Source organism: Lolium perenne, chromosome 3 (genome assembly GCF_019359855.2).
Source record: "Lolium perenne isolate Kyuss_39 chromosome 3, Kyuss_2.0, whole genome shotgun sequence".
Lineage (NCBI taxonomy): Eukaryota > Viridiplantae > Streptophyta > Magnoliopsida > Poales > Poaceae > Lolium > Lolium perenne.
The window spans coordinates 204,032,357-204,055,539 of record NC_067246.2 but is presented as its reverse complement, the minus strand read 5'-3'; the positions used below and the strand labels follow the sequence as shown (position 1 = coordinate 204,055,539).

The 23,183-nt window shown below is 45.9% G+C and overlaps 3 protein-coding genes across 4 annotated transcripts; all 3 read right to left on the bottom strand.

Annotated features, from left to right (window-relative positions):
- Window positions 1-1,771: 1,771 nt before the first annotated feature.
- LOC127343144 (phospholipase A1-II 2) lies at window positions 1,772-8,389 on the bottom strand. Its single transcript, XM_051369256.2, has 2 exons — window positions 7,732-8,389; window positions 1,772-2,522 (listed from the first exon to the last, which is right to left on the bottom strand). The coding sequence occupies exons 1-2, from the start codon at window positions 8,323-8,325 to the stop codon at window positions 1,893-1,895; spliced, it is 1,224 nt and encodes a 407-aa protein (XP_051225216.1). The 5' UTR covers window positions 8,326-8,389; the 3' UTR covers window positions 1,772-1,892.
- Window positions 8,390-9,585: 1,196 nt separating this feature from the next.
- Window positions 9,586-13,628, bottom strand: LOC127343143 (phospholipase A1-II 1). Of its 2 annotated transcripts, XM_051369255.2 has the most exons (4): window positions 12,913-13,628; window positions 11,551-11,943; window positions 11,127-11,439; window positions 9,586-10,507 (listed from the first exon to the last, which is right to left on the bottom strand). In XM_051369255.2, the coding sequence occupies exons 2-4, from the start codon at window positions 11,724-11,726 to the stop codon at window positions 9,926-9,928; spliced, it is 1,071 nt and encodes a 356-aa protein (XP_051225215.1). In that variant the 5' UTR covers window positions 11,727-11,943; window positions 12,913-13,628; the 3' UTR covers window positions 9,586-9,925. The 2 variants fall into 2 exon arrangements, with proteins under 2 accessions (XP_051225215.1, XP_051225214.1); XM_051369254.2 differs by having other exon boundaries at window positions 11,127-11,943.
- Window positions 13,629-13,764: 136 nt separating this feature from the next.
- LOC127343141 (putative pentatricopeptide repeat-containing protein At5g52630) lies at window positions 13,765-15,657 on the bottom strand. The gene has a single exon (XM_051369253.2). It carries the CDS (start codon window positions 15,630-15,632, stop codon window positions 13,842-13,844), a length of 1,791 nt encoding a protein of 596 aa, XP_051225213.1. The 5' UTR covers window positions 15,633-15,657; the 3' UTR covers window positions 13,765-13,841.
- Window positions 15,658-23,183: the final 7,526 nt, after the last annotated feature.

The following is a 23,183-nucleotide window of genomic DNA, read 5'->3' as shown; positions in this document are numbered from 1 at the left end:
ATAGCGCGATGCAGATCGGTTGTCCATTTGAGGTTGATTGTCTGTGGACTATAGCTCCTCCCTCGGTCTCTCTATCTTGTTTCTTTGCATGTAGAGGTTCACAAAAATGGTGGGCCGGGTAGCCCAGGTCCAGGAATGTGTGGGTCTTAACGAAATTGGCAGGACGTTCGCTTACTGTCATGTTGTTCGTTTCCCTCACTGGAACGGCATGTGCGGAGTCGTTTTCAGCTCAAGGCTAGATTCCCTCCGGTTAAGCAAAAGCTTGTGTAGTTCATGGAAGTTTAGCTGGAGCTCGAGCTGTGAGCCCAATACTGCCACGAAGAAGGTTTCTAAAGGACAATATGCTACCAGACTGGCAGGCTAAATCGATCATGGAACAAGGCGAAAATGACGAAATTTTACAGTTGGAGAGAAAGGACAGACTCAGAGAATTGATGCCGCGGCGACATTGCTGGCCGTTGGTGGTCATCTCGGGGAAAATGCAGCGGCTCGATGCTCTCATCTCTCCTCTCTGGCGTGAGAGCAGAGCAAACTGGCCAGCGATCAAGTACAGATATCACAGCATGATGCGCAGAAAAACAGTCTAGTCTCACGATTCTAACCTTGGGATCCTCAAAAAAACGTTGTCCAAAATCGAATCATTTATCTTCATCATTGGCCAATATATGCGATCAAGTACTTACTCTATATATACCCCCCACAAAAAAAGGTACTTACTCTATATTGCCACATTACTAAGCATAATGATTCCTGTCACCCAGCCAGCTGCCAGCAATGGACGGCCTCGCATGGTTCTCAAGGATGAGCTCAATGTCCAGCATACAGCTTGCTCAAAACTCAGGGAAAGATGGCCCAGTGAAGGCGGGGTTTCAGCTTGCTGCCAGCGAACCCAAGCCGGCAATGTCAGGGACGAAAATTTTCTTGGTGATTTTTGCTAACTCGTCTCCGATCAGCTGCAAACACAACAGGTGACATGGTGCGACACCACTCTTCATGTCTGCGCAAAAATACTGTGTTCATGCTCCAAGCGTTCTCCACGGTGCTGCGACGTGCAGGTCGGTGACTTGCTGCGACCAAATGGGAGCCTGTTGCGTGGGCGCGTTCAAAATGCTACATCTTAGTTTTTCATGATTTTGATGACGTAAGTGCTACTGTGACATTGCAAACATACACAAAATATATTGTGCAAGGGTTTCATATTCCAAGCATCGGACGACTCATGATAAGTTTCATCGGATGACCCACAAGAGTTAATCTGATTTTCTTCCACCTAGCCAACGCCTACCATCACCCTGTTACTAATGTCGAGAATACATTGCTTTTTTCGTTGCATACAAAGTTTCTGCACCACCTGTCATGGAAATACAAAAGACGAAATCTGCAGTACGAAAAATAAAGAAAAACATGTTTTTGAACTACGTGGTTGATGCTCATATGGTAGAGGGCTCACGCTTTCAGAAAAGGCCTTACACTTGCACAACAGATTGGGTGTAACAACTTCATAGTCCAAGCTGAGTGTGATGGAGAAGATGATGCAAGAGGGTTTTTCCGGCGGCAGTACTTTTTTTAGATATGGGAGCATAGCCCCGGTCTCTGCATCAATCGATGCACACAGCCATTTATTAAATAAAACGTCGAGCCAATGCAATAGCACATGAGCTAGCAAGGAATGCTTTTATTTCAGTTTCTTCAGGTATTAGGGTCAATGAGCGTCTAGTTTCATTTTGAATGCTCTCTAAACGATGTAACTATGTTTTGAGATCAATAAAGCTAGCAGAGTGACATTTTATTTAAAAAAAATCAGGAAAAACAAACATCAAGTTGTCACGATCCGAAAGGTAGCAACACAACACCATGGCATGGAGTGTTAGAAGATGGTCATTCCCGGACTCCTACAAGCTATCGTCGCCATCATCGTAGTCAGGCTCATGGTCCTCCAAGACCCACCTCCCTTCGGGTCCTTTCACCATGTTCTTGTTGTGGTGCACCTTCCAGCCCACTGGCACGGGGTACTCGTCGGTGAGGCAGTCGTTGAACTTGTTCACGAGGGCGATGTCCCGGTCAACCACGAGCTTGAACTCGCCGTGGTCCCCCCGCCACCCGGCGATGCCGTGCAGGTGGCACTCGAGGTCGTGCGACTGCGACTCGTTGCCGTGGGGCTTGAGGAACGGTGAGCGGCGCGTGTCAATCAGCATCTCCACGCCGATGTCGGCGTAGCCCACGGGCGGGTAGAACGGGATGCGGTCAGGCCGGTTCCGGATGCGGAGCATCCGGAGGTCCGGGAGGCGGTGGAAGATGTCGCGGAAGTCGCGGTCGCCCGTGCGCGGGCTGCCGAAGACGACGGCCGTGACCGGGGTCGGGCTCCTGGCCGCCGACCACAGGGCGGGTTTGTTATAGGAGTTGGCGGCGATGTCGACGGCGTTGAGGGTAGCCAGGGTGGCGCCCAGGCTGTGCCCAACGACAGTGATGCTGGTGTCCTCATCCTTGTATTTGTCCATTAGCCTTGCGATCTCTGTCAATACCTGTTTGGCCAAGAGCTTGTTTAGTAATTTGTGCAGTTTACATTTCCAATTATACATGTATACAATAAATTCGTAAGATTTGTCCAATGAAACAAAAATTCCCACACGACCATCACTTGTCAACCACGCTGATTCCTGCAAGCTGCTTTGCCAGACATATTGTATCTCGTTGTTGCCTCTCTCGGTCATCTATTGCTTTAAGCATTGATATTGGTACCTCTACTGCAGTACCGATGTTGCACTACCACGAGTTCCCTTCCACGACAGTCAACACCATCTCACCTTCAGTCTCAATCACTTATCACAGGTGTCACCGTGTCAGGGACGTCAATCTTTTGCGATCTTCCTTAGGCGTCTGTCCTCGGCCTATCTATCTACATGATGTAGTGGTACTGCCCTTTGCCTAACACTGTATCGGTCTATCACATTAGCAGCCACAAGTCGCAATACCTGCCTTTAACCTTAACACCACCTCAACTTCAATCCGTTGGCGCCCCGAACTGTCGGATTCACTACAGTGCTTCCAACCGTAAGAGGCTAATCATCAATTGTTGCTCTGACCGAACATTGATGATGCAATCTACACAATTCCAGCTTTCGGATCAAGCTAGCAACAAACCTGACATACGAGTTGATAAAAACAAGAAGATCTGGAAGATGAAAATACCACTAAAAATAAAAAAAATTGGATGGTAGGGGTAATCCTAACCAAAGATAATCTTGTCAAATGGAATTGGCTTGGGAGAACTGAGTGTGTATTCTGTCATCACAATGAGACAATTAAACATTTGTTCTTCCAGTGCCGTTTTGCCAGATCTATATGGTCATGCATCCAAGTAGCTTCGGATCTGTATCCTCCGACTAGTGTAGCCAATATCTTTGGAAATTGACTTCATGGTATTGATCACAGGTTTAGACCGCTTATTAGGTGGGAGCGCTTGCCATTATATGGTCGCTTTGGCTATGCAGAAATGATAAAAAATTTAACGATAAGAATTGTTCCCTTTTGCAGGTTATACAAAGATGCACCACTATTCTCCGTTCGTGGTCTGCACTGCACAGAGTGAAGAATCGATACCTATTTACGGAGGTTTGTACACGGTTGGAGAATACGGCGAGGGATAGTTTTTCCCTACATGGGTGCCAGCATAATCTACGGGTTGGGCCACCATTATCATCTTAGGCGTTCTACAATTGCTCATGATTGATATGTAATCCACCTTTGTCGTTTTTACTTTGAGACATTTCAGACTCTCGAACAGCCGTGTGCATTCTAGTTATGCAGATGCCGGATGTAATTGCTTGATTAAGCAATAAAGCGCCTATTATCAAAAAAAAAACTAGCAATAAACTGTGTGGTGCTTGACCGAGACTGTATCGCTTGAGTGTATTGTTTGTTTTAACAGAGGCAAAGAACTTCGCCTCATCTGATTAATGATTAATTGTGGAGAAGAGTTTAAGGTGTTACAACACACTCGTAGGCTACAACAGAGAAATGGAGACTACCTTAGCAGTATTAAAGAGCTCAAATGTTTGGCGCCACGGTAACCAGTTCAGGGCTTCTTTGGATTATAGGATCTTGAAAAGTAGAACTAGGAAAAGCAGAGGATTGAGATGTCACATTTAATCCTACAGGACTTAAAGAACACAAAAATTATGTGTTAGGTGTCCGGAAATTTCAAATGGTGGCCGAGTTGTTGCTCAGATCCTTCGCGATCTGGACACAGTAAGGAGGCGCTACCTAGTGGTGGTCTGAATGGGCTCTTGCTCAGCCTGAAACAATCCAAGCCACTGCTTCGTTTCTGGTTAGTACAACCGGCTGAAATTAATGTGATTTGTGCTATCGATTATTTATCTCTTCTTCTATTAGTCTTTGGCAAAAGATTTGATCAGTGGATTACTTGCTAGTTATCTTCGTGTTACCTGGCCGTTGTTCCTGCCCAGAAGTGTGTTTGTTTCTTCCTACTCTACAAGTGTGTGATGAATTGTCTAGCAGCACCATGTCACATCTGTTACAGCCTCCTTACTGTGTCTAGACTCCTTAGACTCCACCTCCATTCCTAGAAATTGGGAAAATGCTATGAAAGATCCAAAATGGAAAGCAGTCATGCTAGAGGAGATGAGTGCCATAGAGAAAAATAAAACATGGGAACTGGTAGAATTTCCACGTGATAAGAAAGTTGTAGAGTGCAAATGGTTATACACAATTAAGCATAATCCGTAGGGCAAAATGGAACGATATAAGGCTCAATTAGTGGCCAAAGATTACTCAAAAACATATAGAATAGATTACGAAGAAACATTTGCTCCAGTGGCCAAGATGAATACAATAAGAACTTTGATATCCTTTAGACATTAAAAATGCCTTTCTTCATGGAGACCTTCGTGAAGAAGTTTATATGTGTGTACCCACTGGCTTCAATTCAGCGCAAACTGAAGGCAAAGTGTTGAGATTACACCGACCCTTGTATGGCTTAAAGCAATCTCCACGAGCTTGGTCTGATCGGTTTCGTAAAGTTACGATCCAAATGGGATATAAACAGAGTAATGTTGATCATACTTTGTTTTATAATCGCAAAGGTGATAAACTGGCTATAATTATTGTTTATGTTGACGATGCCATATTACTATCACAGGAAATGATTACACTGAGATTATGAAACTAAAGCAGCAGCTAGCAAAGGAATTTGAAGTCAGGTACCTGGGGTTGCTGAGGTATTTCTTAGTAATAGAAGTGTCAAGAAGTGCAAAAGGTATTTATCTCTCACGGAGAAAGTGTGTCTAGGTGTGGACACAAAGCTCAAGGCTCGAGGCTCGGCTCGGGCTCGACAAGGCTTGGCTCGGGCTCGACTCGGCTCGAAGGTCAGACAAGCCAAGCCTAAACCTTTCGATCAAGGCTCGAGGCTCGACAAGCCCGCTCGATAAAGCTCGCAAGCCGGCTCGAAGGCTAGATGTCATTATAAAATCGATGAGACCTTTGATAATAATGTAACAAATCACAATCACAATCAACCATTTAGCATGAATACATCCATAGTATAGTCCCAAAGATCTCATGAAGTACCAATTATTTATAGTCTGACCAACTACAAATCTCATATAGTAGTACAATTCTCATATAGTATGACTAATTATATTATACTTAGTAGTAAATTTATTATATTATACTTAGTAGTAAATTTACCTAACGGAAAAATAATTGTAGTATTTAGCACTACATCTTTGAACTTCTCATTCCTCTCAAATTCTCACACTCGTCTCAGTGTTAAGGAGCAAACAGTTGCACTACGCCTCTCACAGGCTAGCAATGGCAAGCAGCAGCATGATGACGCCCTCTTATTTCTTTTCTGCACATGTCGCTATGCATGCGCCTCATCTACTAAGCAAGGAAAGCAAATTCAGGCGCTACTGCATAGAGCACACAAAGAAATATTCAGACGAAGAGAAGCAGGCAAGCACCCTGCTCCGTGCTGCACATGGACGGCATGTTGCGGAGGCCTGGCAGCCCGGATTTAATTGCTCGTCGCCGCTCGCATCTGAGAGGACTGGGAAGAGCAGACGGGGGCTGTGGCCAAGCGGGGGTGCGACTGCAGGTGACCAGCTGGCGGCGAGACTGCAGATGGCGGGCTACCGGCGGGACCGCAGGTAGGAGGCTGGCGGCGGCGTGCTTCTATGGTGGACGCCGGCGTTGATGAGGCAGCTGGCGTCTATGACGGCGGCCGGCGGTAACCTTCAATGGGATCGATATTAACAGGAACAGAAGGAGACTGGCTAGCGTGTAATTTGGGCTGGGCTCGTGAGCCATCCGAGCCGAGCCTCGAGCCTGTCGGGCCGAGCCACGAGCCTGCTTCCCAGATTATTTTTGGTAACAAGCCGAGCCAGGCTCGGCTCGAGTTTTGACGAGCCTATCCGAGCCGAGTCACGAGCCGGCTCGGCTCGGCTCGATTCCACCCCTAAGTGTGTCCTAGACTTGTTAGCTGAAACTGGAACGACGGGGTGTGGTCTAGCCCACACTCCAACTGAGGCGAATCAACATCTTACTAGAGAAGGAGGATCTCCCGTAGATAGAGAGCACTACCAGCGGCTAGTTGGGCGTTTAATTTACTTATCACACACACGTCCTGATATAGACCTTGTTGTTATTGTTCTACGTAAATTTATGCATGATCCTAGAAGTCATCATTTGGATGGTGTTGTGAGGATAATTCGCTACCTTAAAGGATACACGAATAAAGGGTTGTATGTTTCACATAACAATTTACAGGTTGAATGCTACACTGATGCAGACTGGGTTGGATCATTAGATGATCGAAAATCGACTTCAGGCTAGTGTACTTTTGCTGGAGGCAATCTTGTTGCATGGCGAAGCAAGAAGCTGAATGTTGTAGCTAGATCTACAGCTGAAGCAGAATTCAGGTCTATGGCACATAGAGTATGTGACTATTATGGCTGAAATCTTACTAAATGAACTTGGACTATTTCAGTTCAAACCCATGATGTTGTCCTGTGATAATAAGGCAGCACTCGACATCGCTCATAACCCAGTACCGCATAGCCAAACCAAGCATATTGAAATCGACCGACATTTATCAAGGAGAAACTTGACCAAGGGATCATATGCATGGCATATTTGAGTTCTTCTAATCAACTTGCTGATGTATTGACTAAAGGCTTAGCCAAGAAAACGTTTTCTAATCCGTGTAGCAAGATGGGATTGTATGATGCATTTGCCCCATCTTGTGGGGGAGTGTTGAAGATATGACTTAGCTGTAAATATGAAATAAATTTGTGAGTAAAATTTAATAGGAAATAAATATGTGAAGGGGAACAAGATGTAGAAGCGAGCGGAAGCTTCAGACCTTCGGTTCCCCACTCTCTGCACGCTGTTTATCAATCAGCTATCAGCTATGTCTAGAGATTACGTGAGTTGTCTAAGAACTGAGTTCTAGCTCAGTGGCAAGGCAAGCGAGTGCGCAGCCAGTCCATCTGGATTTGAATCCCCATCTCACGGTAATTTCGCAGGAGGGACGAACTTTAAACCGGGTTATCATCCTAGCGTTCATCCATCGGGAGAGTCTCATCCTACCTAACAACGTAAAGCCAAGGACATTCTCCCGTTGGTCAACGTTTTAAGCTATATAAAAATGATAATATAAACTACTCCAGTAGTTTGGATCACAGAAGTGACGAGTTTCAGGAACACATGTACCTGCATCCTGGCGCTCTGCCTGTTGAGCCCCGAGCATTGATCCGACGAGGTGTACAGCGATAGGTACCCGCGGTGCACCGACGGGTCAGACCCGTCGGCGCCTTCCGGGCCGAGGATCCCGGCCGCCGAGGCGAACGCGAGCTTCATATCGGCCACCCACTCCAGGGCCCGCTGCGTGCCTCGCCAAGCCACGACAATGTCCCGACGGCCGAGGGCGGCCACGCCCTCGTCCGTGGCCACGGCGACGTAGCCCATCCAGTTGCATTCTCTCGCGCGCCCGTCCCGGCAAAAGGGCCGGAGCAGCACCTTGCCGTGCACGTCGGCGCTGGCCGTGGCGTAGATGTACCGGGTGACATGGTACCATTCCGGGCGGGACACCTCCACGCGCTGGAGGAGGTCGGCTCGCCGGTAGCGGCACATGCCGGCGTTCGGGGACCGGCGCTCGGCGATGAAGGCCTCGTACGTGGCCATGATCATCTCGCCGTAGGTGATGAGGAGACGCCGGAGGTCGACATCGAGCGGGTCGAGCAGGCCGTCCCAGCGGTCGCTGCCGTGCAGCTCCCTCCACCGGCCGGACATGTTGCCGGAGAACATCGCCAGGGCGTGCTGGCCTTTGTGAAAGCTCCGGTCTCTTGCCTTGTGCAGTTGGGTTGTGCCTCCGTCGTGCCAACCTGTTCGTTTTCATTCTGACAAAGTTAGGTTGACCTCGCACACAAGTGGAGTTGTTATCTTCTGCAGAGACTGACAATTGGACCTGATTCGGTATACACCTTGTTAATGGTATGGATGTATTGGCCTGCTTTTTTTCTGGCAAACTATAATTGCGATTTCAAACATTGGCATGTGAAATTTTACCGTGTGAACATCTGAGAAAACAATGCTTACACTTCCAGCGAGGGCATGAAAATGTTATTTGTGGTATTTCAGGTACTCCTTATGATAGTTTTTCTTCCAACCTTCTAACAAGTAACAACACCCCCTTGCCTTTTCAAGATAACAACTTTTTCGAATGCTGTCTAAAAAAGGGACTTTTCCAAAAGCCAGAACTATTCTGGATCTACTAGAACATGAAAGCTTGAAGGAAAGGGAAGCAAAGAGCTATAATTTGAAGCGAAGGATCAAAGACATCATTACCTTTGAAAAGGGAGCCCTCCTTGGCGCCTACAATTGGAGGAGAGGACACGGGTGGCCTGTCAAAGTGACCACACCGGCGGCGGCATCTCGGCTGGTGGAGGCGTGGGTCACCGGCTATCCATTGATTGTGTGTGCCGCGTGATCGTATGAGATCGGCAAAGGGAAAGAAAGATGCTAGGACAGAGATCGGGACTAGGGAAGGGAGAGGAAACTTGACCTCGGAGGGAAATTTATTGGGTCATTAAGAAACAAATCTCAGCATATCCTAGTGATTATTTTTATTTTTAAAAACTGGTCTTAGTGGGTTTGGTGGCACTTTTTTTTACAGGTTTGGTGGATCTTAACTTGCGGTCACTTTGGCGATAGATGCACTATGGAACAGAGCTGGCATGGCCATTGTTTTTCTTTCAATAAGATAGAATGCAGTGCAGGTTTTTCTATCTTTTCCCAGGATTGCATACAAACAAACACACTAGGACTACGGATTTTGCCAAATATGTAGTGGGTTTTTTCTTGTAATTTCCTTCATTATCAACGCAGCTAACTTGAGCATTGTATCTAAGAAGTTATACTATTCAGAACTGTACCAAGGTGAAGCAACTTCTATATTGGGCAAAATGACTTTGTAAATGCAATGTGTGCATGTTGATTAGAAATAATGTCAAGGCAAGACCGACAAGCAATGTCTACGGCCACTTGATCTACCAAGAAGTTTGTCTATTGAGGTGATAATTCAACAAGTTTGGAACAGAGAAAAACAACAAGCATAAAGTGTTCTTAACATTGTATTGGTGTCAAAACGTCACAGCTGAACAAATTTGAGTCTTGATTACATCAGGTAAGTGTGATTCAAAATAAAATCATTGAAAAGTATGAATTCGAACACAACAGGATACATATCTTCGCTTAAACAATCAGCACACGATGAACATGTCCCCTGTTTTAAGCAAGCAAAGCTTGCTTTATTAGCGTATTAAGTCAAAGCTTGCTAGTTGCAACTAGTTGCCCGGTTGTCACAGTGATGATTGCGTCAGGTAAAAAGACCAACTGGCTGGCTAAATCAGTCATCATCCTCATGGTCGGCCAGATGCCACCGGCCATCCTTGCCTTTCACCATACCTTTGTTCTCTACCACCCACCAAGATGATGGAATTGAATACTCGTGCTTCAGTGCATCTTCATGTTTATTTACCAACGCGATGTCTCGATCAACCTCCAACTCAAACCCTCCATTGCTCCCCTGTGTCCCAGCAACACCATGCATGTAGCACTCCATGTCATGCCATGTTAACGGGTTCCCAGGGGTCTTGATGTAGGGTGATTCCCCTGTGTCGATCATGAGCTCTGTGCCGCAATCGCTGTATCCTAGCTTTGGCCAGTTTGGGACCACATCGGGGGAGTTCCGAACACGGAGCAACCTTAAGTCTTCTGCAGTGTCAAATGCTTTCTGGAAGTCGGAGTTGCCCACTCTGGGGCTACCAAACACGAAGGCCGAGACCGGGCAGCTGTTGTTATAGCCATTGGAGACAATGTCAGTGGCACTGATGGTGGCAAGAGCAGCCCCAAGGCTGTGGCCTGTAATGGTGATGCTGGTCTCCTCTTGCTTGTACACCTCCTGTAACCTTCTGATCTCGTTCAACACCTGATACAAGTTTGTTAGTTTGATCAAGGACTAATTCCTCGTGATGAATATAACTAAAAAGTGGCGTTAAATATGCATGACTAATGAGGCGAGGATGCATGCATGGACTACACAGTTAAACATATATTTTGTTAAACAAATATCATGGCTTTTTCTCCAGCAATCCAAACTGTTTTAAAATGCACGTTGTGTTCTGCCATGATTGTCTTTATGCAGGCTACACTTTAGATGGAACATGTGCAAATTATCTCCCATCTGAAAACATTAAGATGCTTCCTTAGTGCAGTAAGATGGAACACAGAAATACAACACTGGTGAAAACAGGACGCAAGAGTTGCTTTTTCACAACCGACAGGCTAATATTCACTAGCAAGTATAGGCAAGGCAACCATATGTTTCCTTTTGTTCTTTTGCTTCACTTCAAATGAAAGAAAACCTTAACTTCAAGCACATGCATCATTATAAACTATATACTAATTTAGATAATGGGGTTTCACGTGCACAAAGATTATTATCAACTATTCATCCTAATTTAGTGGTTTGCTTCAGAAGATGGGATAATCTTAAATATTGGTTTTCATGATATACTAATGCTTGAATAAAGAATAACAAGAATTACCTGACAGCGTGCACTCTGTTTGTTGTACTGAGACCCTGGGTCAGTACTCGTGTAAACAGACAACCACCCTCCATGAACACGGGGGTCGTCAACACTGCCTGGACATACTATTTCTGAAGCAGGCGCCAAGGAAATATCAAGGTCATCCATCCATTCTAGCATCCGTATTGTCCCTCGCCATGCCACCACAACATCCCGCCTCCCAAGCACTTCCTTACCCTCATCGGTGGCCACAGCAACAAACCCTATCCAATTTGACTGCTTGCTCCATGCAGCCTTTGACAATGACTTCACCATGAACCCATCAGGCAAGCTGACCGTACACATTGCATATATGAACTTTGTAATCTCATATAGATTAGGGTTCGATACATCTACCCTGCTGAGGAAGTCCTTGCGTCTGAAGAGGCAAGACCCAGCGTACCTTGATCTTCTCTCTCTGTTGAGCCCAGTGTAGGCTGCCTGTGAGAGCTCACCGTAGTTGATGATATTCTTCCGGAGGTCGACGTCAAGAGGATCAAGTAGCCCCTTCCAGTGATTCACACCGTTGAGTTCTCTCCATTTTCTGGCAATATTTCCAAACCCTCTTAGAGAACTCATATTTGAGTATTTGGCATGAAGTGTTTCTGCTTGTGTTGCTTTGTTTCTTGCAAGCCACAAGAGCCCACAACTTCTTATTCCGCTTGATATATATAGGAATAATGCTAGGCTGCTGGCTTCTCCATTAAACTTTCAGTCCAATATGTATGTAGAAGAGCTCCCCTGTCATTCTCTCTCACCCTACCAAATCTTTAGCCTGGCTTGGCAACCATCCATCCTGGATTTCGAAGCATAGAGAAGCTTGCAAGGATCAAATAAGGACCAAAAGAGAATCAATCATTATATTCAATGCCAACTAGCACTAGCCCGAACAAGTTAGGAACAAAATAACGTGTGACACACCATATCTCTGTGTGGCTGAGAAGAGAGGAGTTTACCGTTTTGGACCAGCAATGGACAGTGTTTTTAGCCCATGATTTTATGATGACTATTGTGCCAGTGATTGTATATGCAATCATACTACACAAGACATTTGCCAAACAAGAAGGATCAATCAGATCATGTTGACTAACCAAAGTTTTGATATTAAAATCTGCACCCCCATGATGTATCAATATATATATACAACAATACTTAATAAACAATTACCATACAACAATTAAAATTTATGTTTAGAAAGGCATGATCCAACAATCATTTTACTGTTATTGAGAGCAGTCATCCCAGAAAGTTTTGTGAAAATGATGCCAGACCACAAGAATTAGGTAAGAAAAAGGTGAGCTTAGCAGTCACTCCATTCCACTGAGGATTCCCTCCATTTTAGATTAAGACAGGTCTAGATGGTTCAAGGATCTTGCATTACAAAAGTTTTTCTTATCTTACAAGCTAACTGTACAACCTGACAAGAGCATAATAAGTAAAGCCACAAATACAGCTCAGCATCTGCCTGTCACTTCCAAAAGGTACTACCAATGTCCAGCAGGCATTGCAATGTGCCGATGTCCAAGAATGGCATAAGTTCACATTGAATCAGTTCAGAAATACGCAAATAAGAAATTTAAGAATTTCTCAACTTGATTGAACTAGATTTTTCTTTTATGACTGGAGTTCACAAAGAACATTATTTAGCAGAGAACATACAGCATTTTAAAACATCCTACACAATAGCCCTCCCCCCTACTGTTCTTGTTTTAAAAAAAGTAGAGCATCTTCAAAGGAAGGCATGGTCAGATGCTGATTGCATTACCAGGCATACATGCATCCTTAATGCTGATTTCATTACCAAGGCATGCATGAGTGCATTGGATTGAAATTGTCAATGCTAAGTGTAGATTACCAGACAAGCACGATAAATACACCGGATCCCCCAAAGCTTGAAGTAGGCAATCATAATGAAGATACAAGGAAGGTATGGTCAGATGCTGATTTCATTAAGCACTAGATTCTTGTATAGATAAAGGATACGGAAGTTCCGAAATATGCAAGGGAGTTGTGAGAGAGCAATAATCCATTGTATTCTTTTGAGATCGGCCTCACAGGCCCTTTTGCCAAATAACTTTTCTTTTGAGCTTTGATATCATTGTTCACCACAACAGCTGAGACAACTATTATACATAATGTGATTGGCATCCCATTTTGAACTTCTCTCGGATAAAATGAAACCATCAAACACAGATTAATGTTCCATCCCTCATGTGAGGCCAGGCCTATGCTCATCAGCTCACGTGAAAGAAAATGCACCATTGCATGCTGGCAGGAGCCAAAAAAATGAATTTATGAGTTGCTATCCAACTATTCTGCAAAAATGCTACCCTTCAGGCTTCAATGGATCCATGGCACACTGTATGAAAACTGCAAAGCAGAGAGCCTAGTGTCATGTTGGCCTAAATATAAAACAGCATTACGTGGTCAAATACCATATTCAAGAATCGTTTCATCCAAAGTGATCCAGCTTCTTGCAAAGTTTCCAGGCAGAATTAAAACTGAATCCAGCACCTTACTATTGGGCCAAAATCAACTTTATGACTCATCATACCAGCTTCCGAATTGGTATAGATCCGTTTATCAAAACAATGTACTCCAAGTGAAAGACTCTGTGTTGATGAATCCATATGAAGCAAATGTCCAAGAAGGACATTGTATGAAAAAAGAATGTTGTGGATCAGGATATATATATCACCAGAAATCCCCACAAGAGCACAAGCCATCTTCAAACCGGTGGAACCGACGGTTATCTCTGAGAACCACAACTCTTCCAGTACACTTACTAAGATACTTAACTGCATTGTGACAATCATCACACACTCGTAAGTTCTTCATAACTCGGATCGGCACCCCTTCCGGAACAATCAAAAGCCCCAACCCTATCGCTAGCCTTTCGCTGTGATACCCCAGCGTGGCACGCTTCTCATCCCTGTCCACATCCTTAACCACCGCAGCGGTGTCTGCCACATAACCGGCGGCCTCCATCTTCGCGCCTACTTTCTCCAGCAAGCTATAGATTTCGGTGCTTCTCGGGTGTCTCCTGCAGTTGGACACAAAGGTATGCACCTCCCCTGCAGCCTCAAGCCAGCTAAGTCCAGTCTCCTTCCGTACGCCTGCATCACGCATGGCCTTCCTTGCGAGCGCCGCGTCGACGTGCCTTCCCGCAGCTGCATACGTGCTTGAGAGGAGCATGTGCGCGCCAGAGCTGCGGGAGCCAGTCTCAAAGAGCCGCTTCGCAGCGATGGCCGCGGTGTCGGCGTCCTTGAACATGCGGCACGCCATGAGGAGCGCGCCCCAAACAGAGTCAGGCGGTTCCATGGGCATCGACTCGATAAGCTCCAGCGCTTCAGGTATACGTCCTACGCGGCCAAGCAGGTCAACCATCGCAGCGTAATGCTCGGCCTGCGGCTCGATGCCGTGTTCTTTCTTCATGAGGGAGAAGTAGCGCTTGCCCTGGTCCACGAGACCAGCGTGGCTGCACGCGGTGAGCAGGCACAGGAAGGTGATGTAGTTGGGGCGGAACCCGGCGGTCTGCATCTCCGTGAACCGCTGGAACGCCATGGCGGTGTGCCCGTGCTGCGCAGACGCGATAAGCACCGCGTTCCAGATCCCGAGGTTTCTCTCGGCCGCCGCGCTGAACACCCGGTAAGCGCAGTCGACGAGGCCGCACTTTGAGTAGAGGGAGACGAGGGAGCTGCCGACGAACGGCGACGCGTCGAGCGCTGTTTTGGTGGACCGGGCGTGCACCTGCGCCCCGAGCTCGAAGAGGGTCGCCGCGGCGCAGACGCGGACGATGCAGGAGACGGTGAAGTCGTTGACCTGCACGGCGTGTGTGAGGGCGGAGCGGAAGGTGAGCAGGGACGCATGGTGCATCCCGGCGTCCGCGTAGCCGCCGATGAGCGCGGACCAGGAGACGACGTTCCGTTCCGGCATTTCGTCGAACAGCCTGCGGGCGTCGGGGAGGTTGCCGCACTTGGCGTACATGTCGAGGAGGGCGGAGCCGACGAAGACGTCGGCGGCGAAGGGCGTCTTGGAGGCGAGGCCGTGGAGCGCGTGCGGGGCGAGCGCGGGGCGCGAGGAGTCGGCGGCGGCGGCGACGGCCTTGGCGGCGGAGGGGATGGAGCGGTCGGTGGGTGGGACGCCGGCGGCGAGCATGCGGCGGAAGGCGTGGAAGGCGGCGGCGGGGAGGCCGTTCTGGGCAAAGGAGGAAATGAGGGAGGACCAGGCGGCGGCGGAGGGCGGGGCGGGGAGGTCGAGGAAGGCGCGGAGGGAGAAGTCGGGGAGCGAGCAGCGGGCGTAGAAGGTGAGGAGGTGGTGGGCGAGCAGCGCGTGGGAGGAGGCGGCGGCGGGGAGGTGGCCGGCCTTGAGGAGGTGGCCGTGGAGCTGCTGCCCTTTGGGGAGTGCGCGGGCGGCGGAGAGGGCGACCAGGAGCTCCGCCAGCGACCGCGCGCACGAAGGAGCCGCGCCGCCCACCGGGGCCATCGCACACTACACAGTCTCCAGGTCCACTTCCATCGACTTGACCGTCGCCGCCTCTTAGAAAAGTGCATGCATGCTGCAATATTTGGTCTTACCGGCTGCACACCACAACAATTTTTAGAAAAGTGTCCTATATTTGCATCACCATTTCTTAGAGCATCTCCAACCGACGCGCCATATTTCGGCGTTGTATAAGTGGTTGATTTTCTCCACCGGACGCGCTAAAATACAGCGCGAGTGTTGGTGCAAAACATGATCCTCCACTGGACGCTCCAAAATACAGCACGCGCCGGCGGAAAATAATTTTGATACACTACTATGCATTCAAGAAGATCAAATATTCACATAAATCATGAAACAAATAATCTATCATAGTTCAAATGAACACAAAGTGCAACACACACACATCACATAGTTTAAGAACCACACATAACATGACGTAGCTCAACAACCATACACAACATATGGTTCAAATGGATACAAAGTGCAACACACAATTTGCATATCACAAATGCAAGATAGAATCTCACACTTCGACATTTTTCAAGTCATCGCCATCTTTTGCTTCTTCTTTATCGACACCTTGACTTGAATGAGGAATAGTAGGATCCATATAGGCGACGAATCCTCCCGCTGGTGCTCCCATGGCTCCATACACATCATTCACCGATGCTCCCTTAGTCCCTGCGAAGACTCCTCCATTTCTTGGTCCTCCCATGCCGGCCATGCCTCCAAAGCCTCCTATGCCTGGCATGTCTCCCACACCGGGCATGCCTCCCACGCCTCCTCCAAACATGGATATGCCTCCTCCAAGCATGCCGATCGTGGGTGTGTTCATGTTGGCCACCAACAATCTCTTCTTGGCCAACACTTCGTCGCGAGCAAGGTTGATGTACTCATTTTTCCTTTCATCCAAGTTGGAAGTATCCATCAAGAAGAGCTTCCTCTCCTCCTCCACTAGGCGTAGATGCTCCTCATTGGCTTGCTTCTTCTCCTCCAAAGCCAACTTCCTCTCCTCGTTGGCGGCTAGCCTCTCCTCCAAAGCGGCTCTCCGAGCCTCCATATCATCCATAGCCTTTTTTCTCCAAGTTTCTTGCCACTTTCCTATCTTCATTTGCTTGCAACCTTGTATTTGCAATCCTTTTCATAGCAATGACAATGTCATCATCTCCGGCTTTCTTTCCCTTCATATCTTTGGTGGTCTTCCTACGAAGCACATTCCTCCTTGCATTGTTAACCGAGTGAGGAGTGGAGCTTCTCTTCTTGCCTTCGTCACTTGAATCATCATCATCGATCATTGTTGCTTTACCAGTTGCATTGGCGTCCATGGTTGCTGATGTGGGCATTACCCTTCGGGAACCCGACATTAGTCAACCTCCCTTAGCCCAACTAGAGGTCCATGAAGATTGTCCAATGACCAAGGTGGGTCTGTGCGTCCGCTCTAATGAAGAAGACCTACCAGAACAAGGATTCTTGATGGACAAGGCAAGAAGGCGTCACTAATGGAAAGACTAGATTAGATTTCATTGTAACCTAGTCGAGTTCGGACAGGACTCTCGGGGCCTGGCCTACTATATATAAAGGACAGGAGAGAGCCTGCCGAACATCAGAACAAGAGTACGTAGAACCACCGCAACTTAGAGCACAAACCCTAGAATCCTTGCCTCTCATAACAAGCCTATCGGCTACCCCATTGTAACCCGATATATTCGACAAATCAATATCATACAAGCAGGAAGTAAGGGTTTTACCTCATCAAGGGCCCCGAACATGGGAAAATCTCTCTCCCCGTTTGTTTGGTATCTGATGTCTCGTGCTAGCCCGTAGGCTTCCGTCATCCCTAAGCCCCTCATGGTGGGCATTGCCGAGGAGCTCCCTCGACAATTGGCACCGTCTGTGGGAAGACTGTTGGTATAAGGCACCTCATCGGTTATTCCGCTCACGTCGGCCACATGTTCGCCGGCATCACCAACACCATCGGCTCTATCATCGCCAAACTCGAGGAACTCGATTCGTTTCGGGTCCTTCAAGTTCACGCCGCACACCGACGCGACGCGCTCACCCTTTTCAGGCTTTCACGACGGGATGGACATGACGTTCAGGAGCGTCCACTTCTGCGTCGAATCTGGGGGCGTCCTTGGGTTACCAGGCCCGATCGCTCCTGGAGCAACAAAAATCTCGACTTTATCGACAGCTACATCTACTACTTCATCACCAATCATGGTCGATCTATCGGTTGCATCATCGGTGTCGACTCCGGCATCTCCGTCATCATCATCGTCACGCCGCACCATGTCCTCCATACCCGTCGGGTCTGACGATTTCGGATCATTGGATCTAACATTGTATTACTGCCTCAACTGCGACACCAGGCATGGACTCGGCTAGAAGGATTCACCGTTCATCTGCAGCGCCAAATACTCCTCCGATGAAGAAAGTATCAACAACGAGACCTCCATAGCTCCAACACGAGCGGTTCACCATCAAATCTATGCTATCATCAACTCTCATGCAGAAGGCGAGATCTCCGAGGGTGAGCAAACTCTGTGCGTCAACTGTGATAGGCGACGGGATGCCGAAGCTAGCAGCAGCAACGCCAATAGCACTTTCGATGTCAGCCAAGAAAAGTGGGTTGCGGCTCGCCACGCCATAGTAAATAACACTAGCCTCCCTGTCGGAGTATATGTCGGCACCCTCGACGCTTATCACATCATCCTCGAGAAAATCGTTCTTGGTTGGCCAAGGAGCAACCGGACCTTGATCGGGGACGACATGCAGCTGATCTATCGAGCGAACGACAAGGGGGTTGTCCTCCTGATACGTCTCCAACGTATCGATAATTTCTTATGTTCCATGCTTGTTTTATGACAATACCTACATGTTTTGTTCACACTTTATGTCATATTTATGCATTTTCCGGAACTAACCTATTGACGAGATCTTGCAGAAGTGCCGGTTCTCGTTTTTGCTGTTTTTGGTTTCAGAAATCCTAGTAAGGAAATATTCTCGGAATTGGACGAAATCAACGCCCAGCATCTTATAATTCCACAAAGCTTCCAGAACACCCGAGAGGGACCAGAGGAGGGCCATAGGGGGCCCACACATGTGGCTGGCGCGGCCCAGGAGGGGGCGCGCCGCCCTGTTGTGTGGCGCCTCCGTAACCCCTCCGACTCCGCCTCTTCGCCTATTTAAGCCGTGATGACCTAAAACTTCGAGACGAAAAAGCCACGGTACGAGAAACGTTCTAGAGCCGCCGCCATCGCGAGGCCAAGATCTGGGGGACAGAAGTCTCTGTTTCGGCACGCCGCCGGGACGGGGAAGTGCCCCCGGAAGGCATCTCCATCGACATCACCGCCATCTTTATCGCCGCTGCTGTCTCCCATGAGGAGGGAGTAGTTCTCCCTCGAGGCTAAGGGTTGTACCGATAGCTATGTGGTTAATCTCTCTCCCATGTACTTCAATACAATGATCTCATGAGCTGCCTTACATGATTAAGATTCATATGAGTTTTGTATCACTATTCATCTATGTGCTACTCTAGTGATATTATTAAAGTACTCTATTCCTCCTTCATGATGTAATGGTGACAGTGTGTGCATCATGTAGTACTTGGCATAGTTTATGATTGTTATCTCTTGTAGATTATGAAGTTAATTATTACTATGATGGTATTGATGTGATCTATTCCTCCTTTCATAGTGTGATGGTGACAGTGTGCATGCTATGTTAGTACTTGGTATAGTTGTGTTGATCTATCATGCACTCTAAGGTTATTTAAATATGAATATCGAATGTTGTGGAGCTTGTTAACTCCGGCATTGAGGTGCTCTTGTAGCCCTACACAATTAATGATGTTCATCATCCAACAAGAGAGTGTAGAGTGGTTTTATTATGTGATCAATGTTGAGAGTGTCCACTAGTGATAGTATGATCCCTAGGCCTTGTTTCCAAATACTGCAATCACCGCTTGTTTACTGTTTTACTGCATCTCCACTTCCTACAATATTACTACTGCACGCCAGCAAGCTATTTTCTGTCGCCGTAGACAGTCAAGTATTTTCTGGCGCCGTTACTACTGCTCATATACATTCATACCACCTGTATTTCACTATCTCTTCGCCGAACTAGTGCACCTATACATCTGACAAGTGTATTAGGTGTGTTGGGGACACAAGAGACTTCTTGTATCGTGATTGCAGGGTTGCTTGAGAGGGATATTTTTGACCTCTTCCTCCCTGAGTTCGATAAACCTTGGGTGATCCACTTAAGGGAAAACTTGTTGCTGTTCTACAAACCTCTCCTCTTGGAGGCCCAACACTGTCTACTGGAAAAGAAGCGTGCGTAGACATCAAGCTATTTTCTGGCGCCGTTGCCGGGAAACGAAAAGCTTCTACACAGGGATTTCCTCCCTCGTCAACCACGCGCCAGTTGTGGACAACAAGCTATTTTCTGGCGCCGTTGCCGGGGAAGAAAGGTAAAAGGCACTCACACTCCGGTCCTAGGTAACTAAGTTATTTTTTGTTGCCGTTGTAAGTGCTCGAAGCTATTGCCTTTAGATCCTGCAATTGCATCTTTTTGTTTCTTGTTTTTATTTCACTAGTTAGGCATAATGGAAAGCAGCATGGAGCTTTTTAATCTATTTCCTGAGTTAAGACATGGATTGTTTGCTGCGAAAATTAAAAAACCTATGGAATCTTATTTGCATGCTAGTAGCAATGATATTAGTATGAACGCTTTGAACACCATTGTTGCTAATGATATGGAAAATTCTAAGCTTGGGGAAGCTGGTCTTGATGAGCATGATATTTTTAGTCCCCCGGGAATTGAGGAGGAAATTTTCTTTGATGATACTTTGCCTCCTATTTATGATGATTATAATGATAGTGGTCTTTTGGTGCCGCCTACTATGGAGAGTAAATTTTTTTATGATTATACTATGCCTCCTACACTTGATGAGAATAATAATGATAGCTACATTGTTGAATTCGCTCCCACTATTACTAATAAAATTGACTATGCTTATGTTGGGAGTAGTAATAATTTCATGCATGAGGCTCATGATAAGAATGTTTCATTTGATAGTTATATTGTTGAGTTTGTTTATGATGCTACTGAAAATCTTTATGAGAGAGGAAAATATGGTTGTAGAAATTTTCATGTTACTAAAACACCTCTCTATATGCTTAAAATCTTGAAGTTACACTTGTTTTATCTTTCTATGCTTGTTGCATTATGCTTCATAAACTTGTTTATTTACAAGATTCCTTTTCATAGAAAGTGGGTTAGACTTAAATTTGTTTTGAATTTTCTTCTTGATGCTCTCTTTTGCTTCAACTACTATTTCTAGGGAGTGCATCATTAAAATCACTGAGCCCATCTTAATGGCTATAAAGAAAGCACTTCCTGGGAGATAACCCATGTTTTTATTTTTCTACAGTACTTTTGTTTTATATTTGAGTCTTGGGAGTTGTTACTACTGTAGCAACCTCTCCTTATCTTTATTTTATTGCATTGTTGTGCCAAGTAAAGTCTTTTATAGCAAGGTTGATACTAGATTTGGATTACTGCGTAGAAACAGATTTCTGTCTGTCACGAATTTGGGCAGGGTTCTCTGTAGTTTGCTTAGAAAAATCTGCCAATTTACGTGCGTGATCCTCAGATATGTATGCAACTTTCATTCAATTTGAGCATTTTCATCTGAGCAAGTCTGGTGCCTCTAAAAAATTCGTCTTTACAGACTGTTATGTTTTGACAGATTCTGCCTTTTATTTCGCATTGCTTCTTTTGCTATGATTGATGGATTTCTTTATTCCATTAACTTCCAGTAGCTTTGTTCAATGTCCAGAAGTGTTAAGAATGATTATGTCACCTCTGAACATGTGAATTTTTGATTATGCACTAACCCTCCAATGAGTTTGTTTTGAGTTTGGTGTGGAGGAAGTTTTCAAGGGTCAAGAGAAGAGGATGATATATGATTAAGGAGAGTGAAAGCTCTAAGCTTGGGGATGCCCCCGTGGTTCATCCCTGCATATTTCAAGAAGAATCAAGCGTCTAAGCTTGGGGATGCTCAAGGCATCCCCTTCTTCATCAACAATTTATCAGGTTTCTTCTCTTGAAACTATATTTTTATTTCATCACATCTTATGTACTTTACTTGAAGCGTCTGTGTGCTTTTATTTTCGTTTTTGTTATTTTCATTCTCCGAATAAATGCTTGTGTGGGAGAGAGACACGCTCCGCTGGTTCATATGAACACATGTGTTCTTAGCTTTTAATGTTCATGGCGAAGGTTGGAAACAGAAAATGTTGCATGTGGTAGTGGTATAATAAAATACTTGCATAATCTTGTAGATCATTGAGCTTTGATAACTTGATTCTTTGCAGATGTTTTGAGGTATTTAGATGGTAAGGCTTGCTGGATAAATAAGTTAAAATTGGTAGTGGATTGTTGTCTTTAAGCTTGTCCCGTACTACAAACTCTATTTAAATAGTTGAAGGTGTAGTTGGACTTGATAGCTTTCCATGTCTAAGAGTTCATCGTAATAACTAAGTTGTGCTGAAGGTCGAGGGAGCTAGCGGGGTACTTGTGCCACCGTGAACGGCCCTAATTGGAGTAAATTTTAATCATGCTCTTAATGATGAACCTGCTAGTTGTTTGCAATAAGCTTGTGAGTTCTTTTTGACTAATGTTAAGCTACGGTTTTTGGCACTTCCACCATCCAAATTTGCTAGCCTCTTCGGTACTGTGCATTGCCTTTTGCTCACATTGAGAATTGTGCATACTTCGCCGGTACATCCAAAACTGTGGTAGGACTTTCTCTTGTTCTCCTACACATAAGTCCATACATCTCCTCAAAACAGCCACCATACCTACCTACCACAACATTTCCATAGCTGTTCCGAGATATATTGCCATGCAACTTCCATTTTACATTACATGCTGTCATTTATCATTTATATATTGCTTTGCATGATTCTATACAGCTGATGTGTGGTTTACCCATGTTACGCTAGATCATTGCACATCCTGCTACACTGGCAAAGGCATACAGTTTCATACATCATGTTTCATTCATTATGAGTTATTTGTACCAAAAAGTGTGTTGTCATATTAGGATGTTGCCCCTAAAAGTGAAAAGAGCCATGGAGGCCATCAAAAAGAGAAAAATAAAAGAAAGAAAAAATAGAAAAGAAAAAGAAAAAGGAAAAAAAAGAAAAAAAGAGAATAAAGAAAAGGGGGGCAGCATTACTATCTTTTATCCACACTTGTGCTCATGTTTTAGCACCTGCATTATTCATAGTCATCATTTGTGCTCATGTTTAGCACCTACACTCCATATGAGAGAGTTTTCATGTTTTACTAGTATAATTATGTGGGGAATTTACACTATAGAACTTGGGTTGTATATTCCAATGATGAGCCTCCTCAAAAGTGCTCTAGGTCTTCGTGAGCAACCAAGTTGGATGCAGCCCCACTAGTTCCATTGGAGAGCTTTCATACACATATAGCTCTATGTGCATCTGTTGCATGGCAATCACTACTCCTTGCATAGCT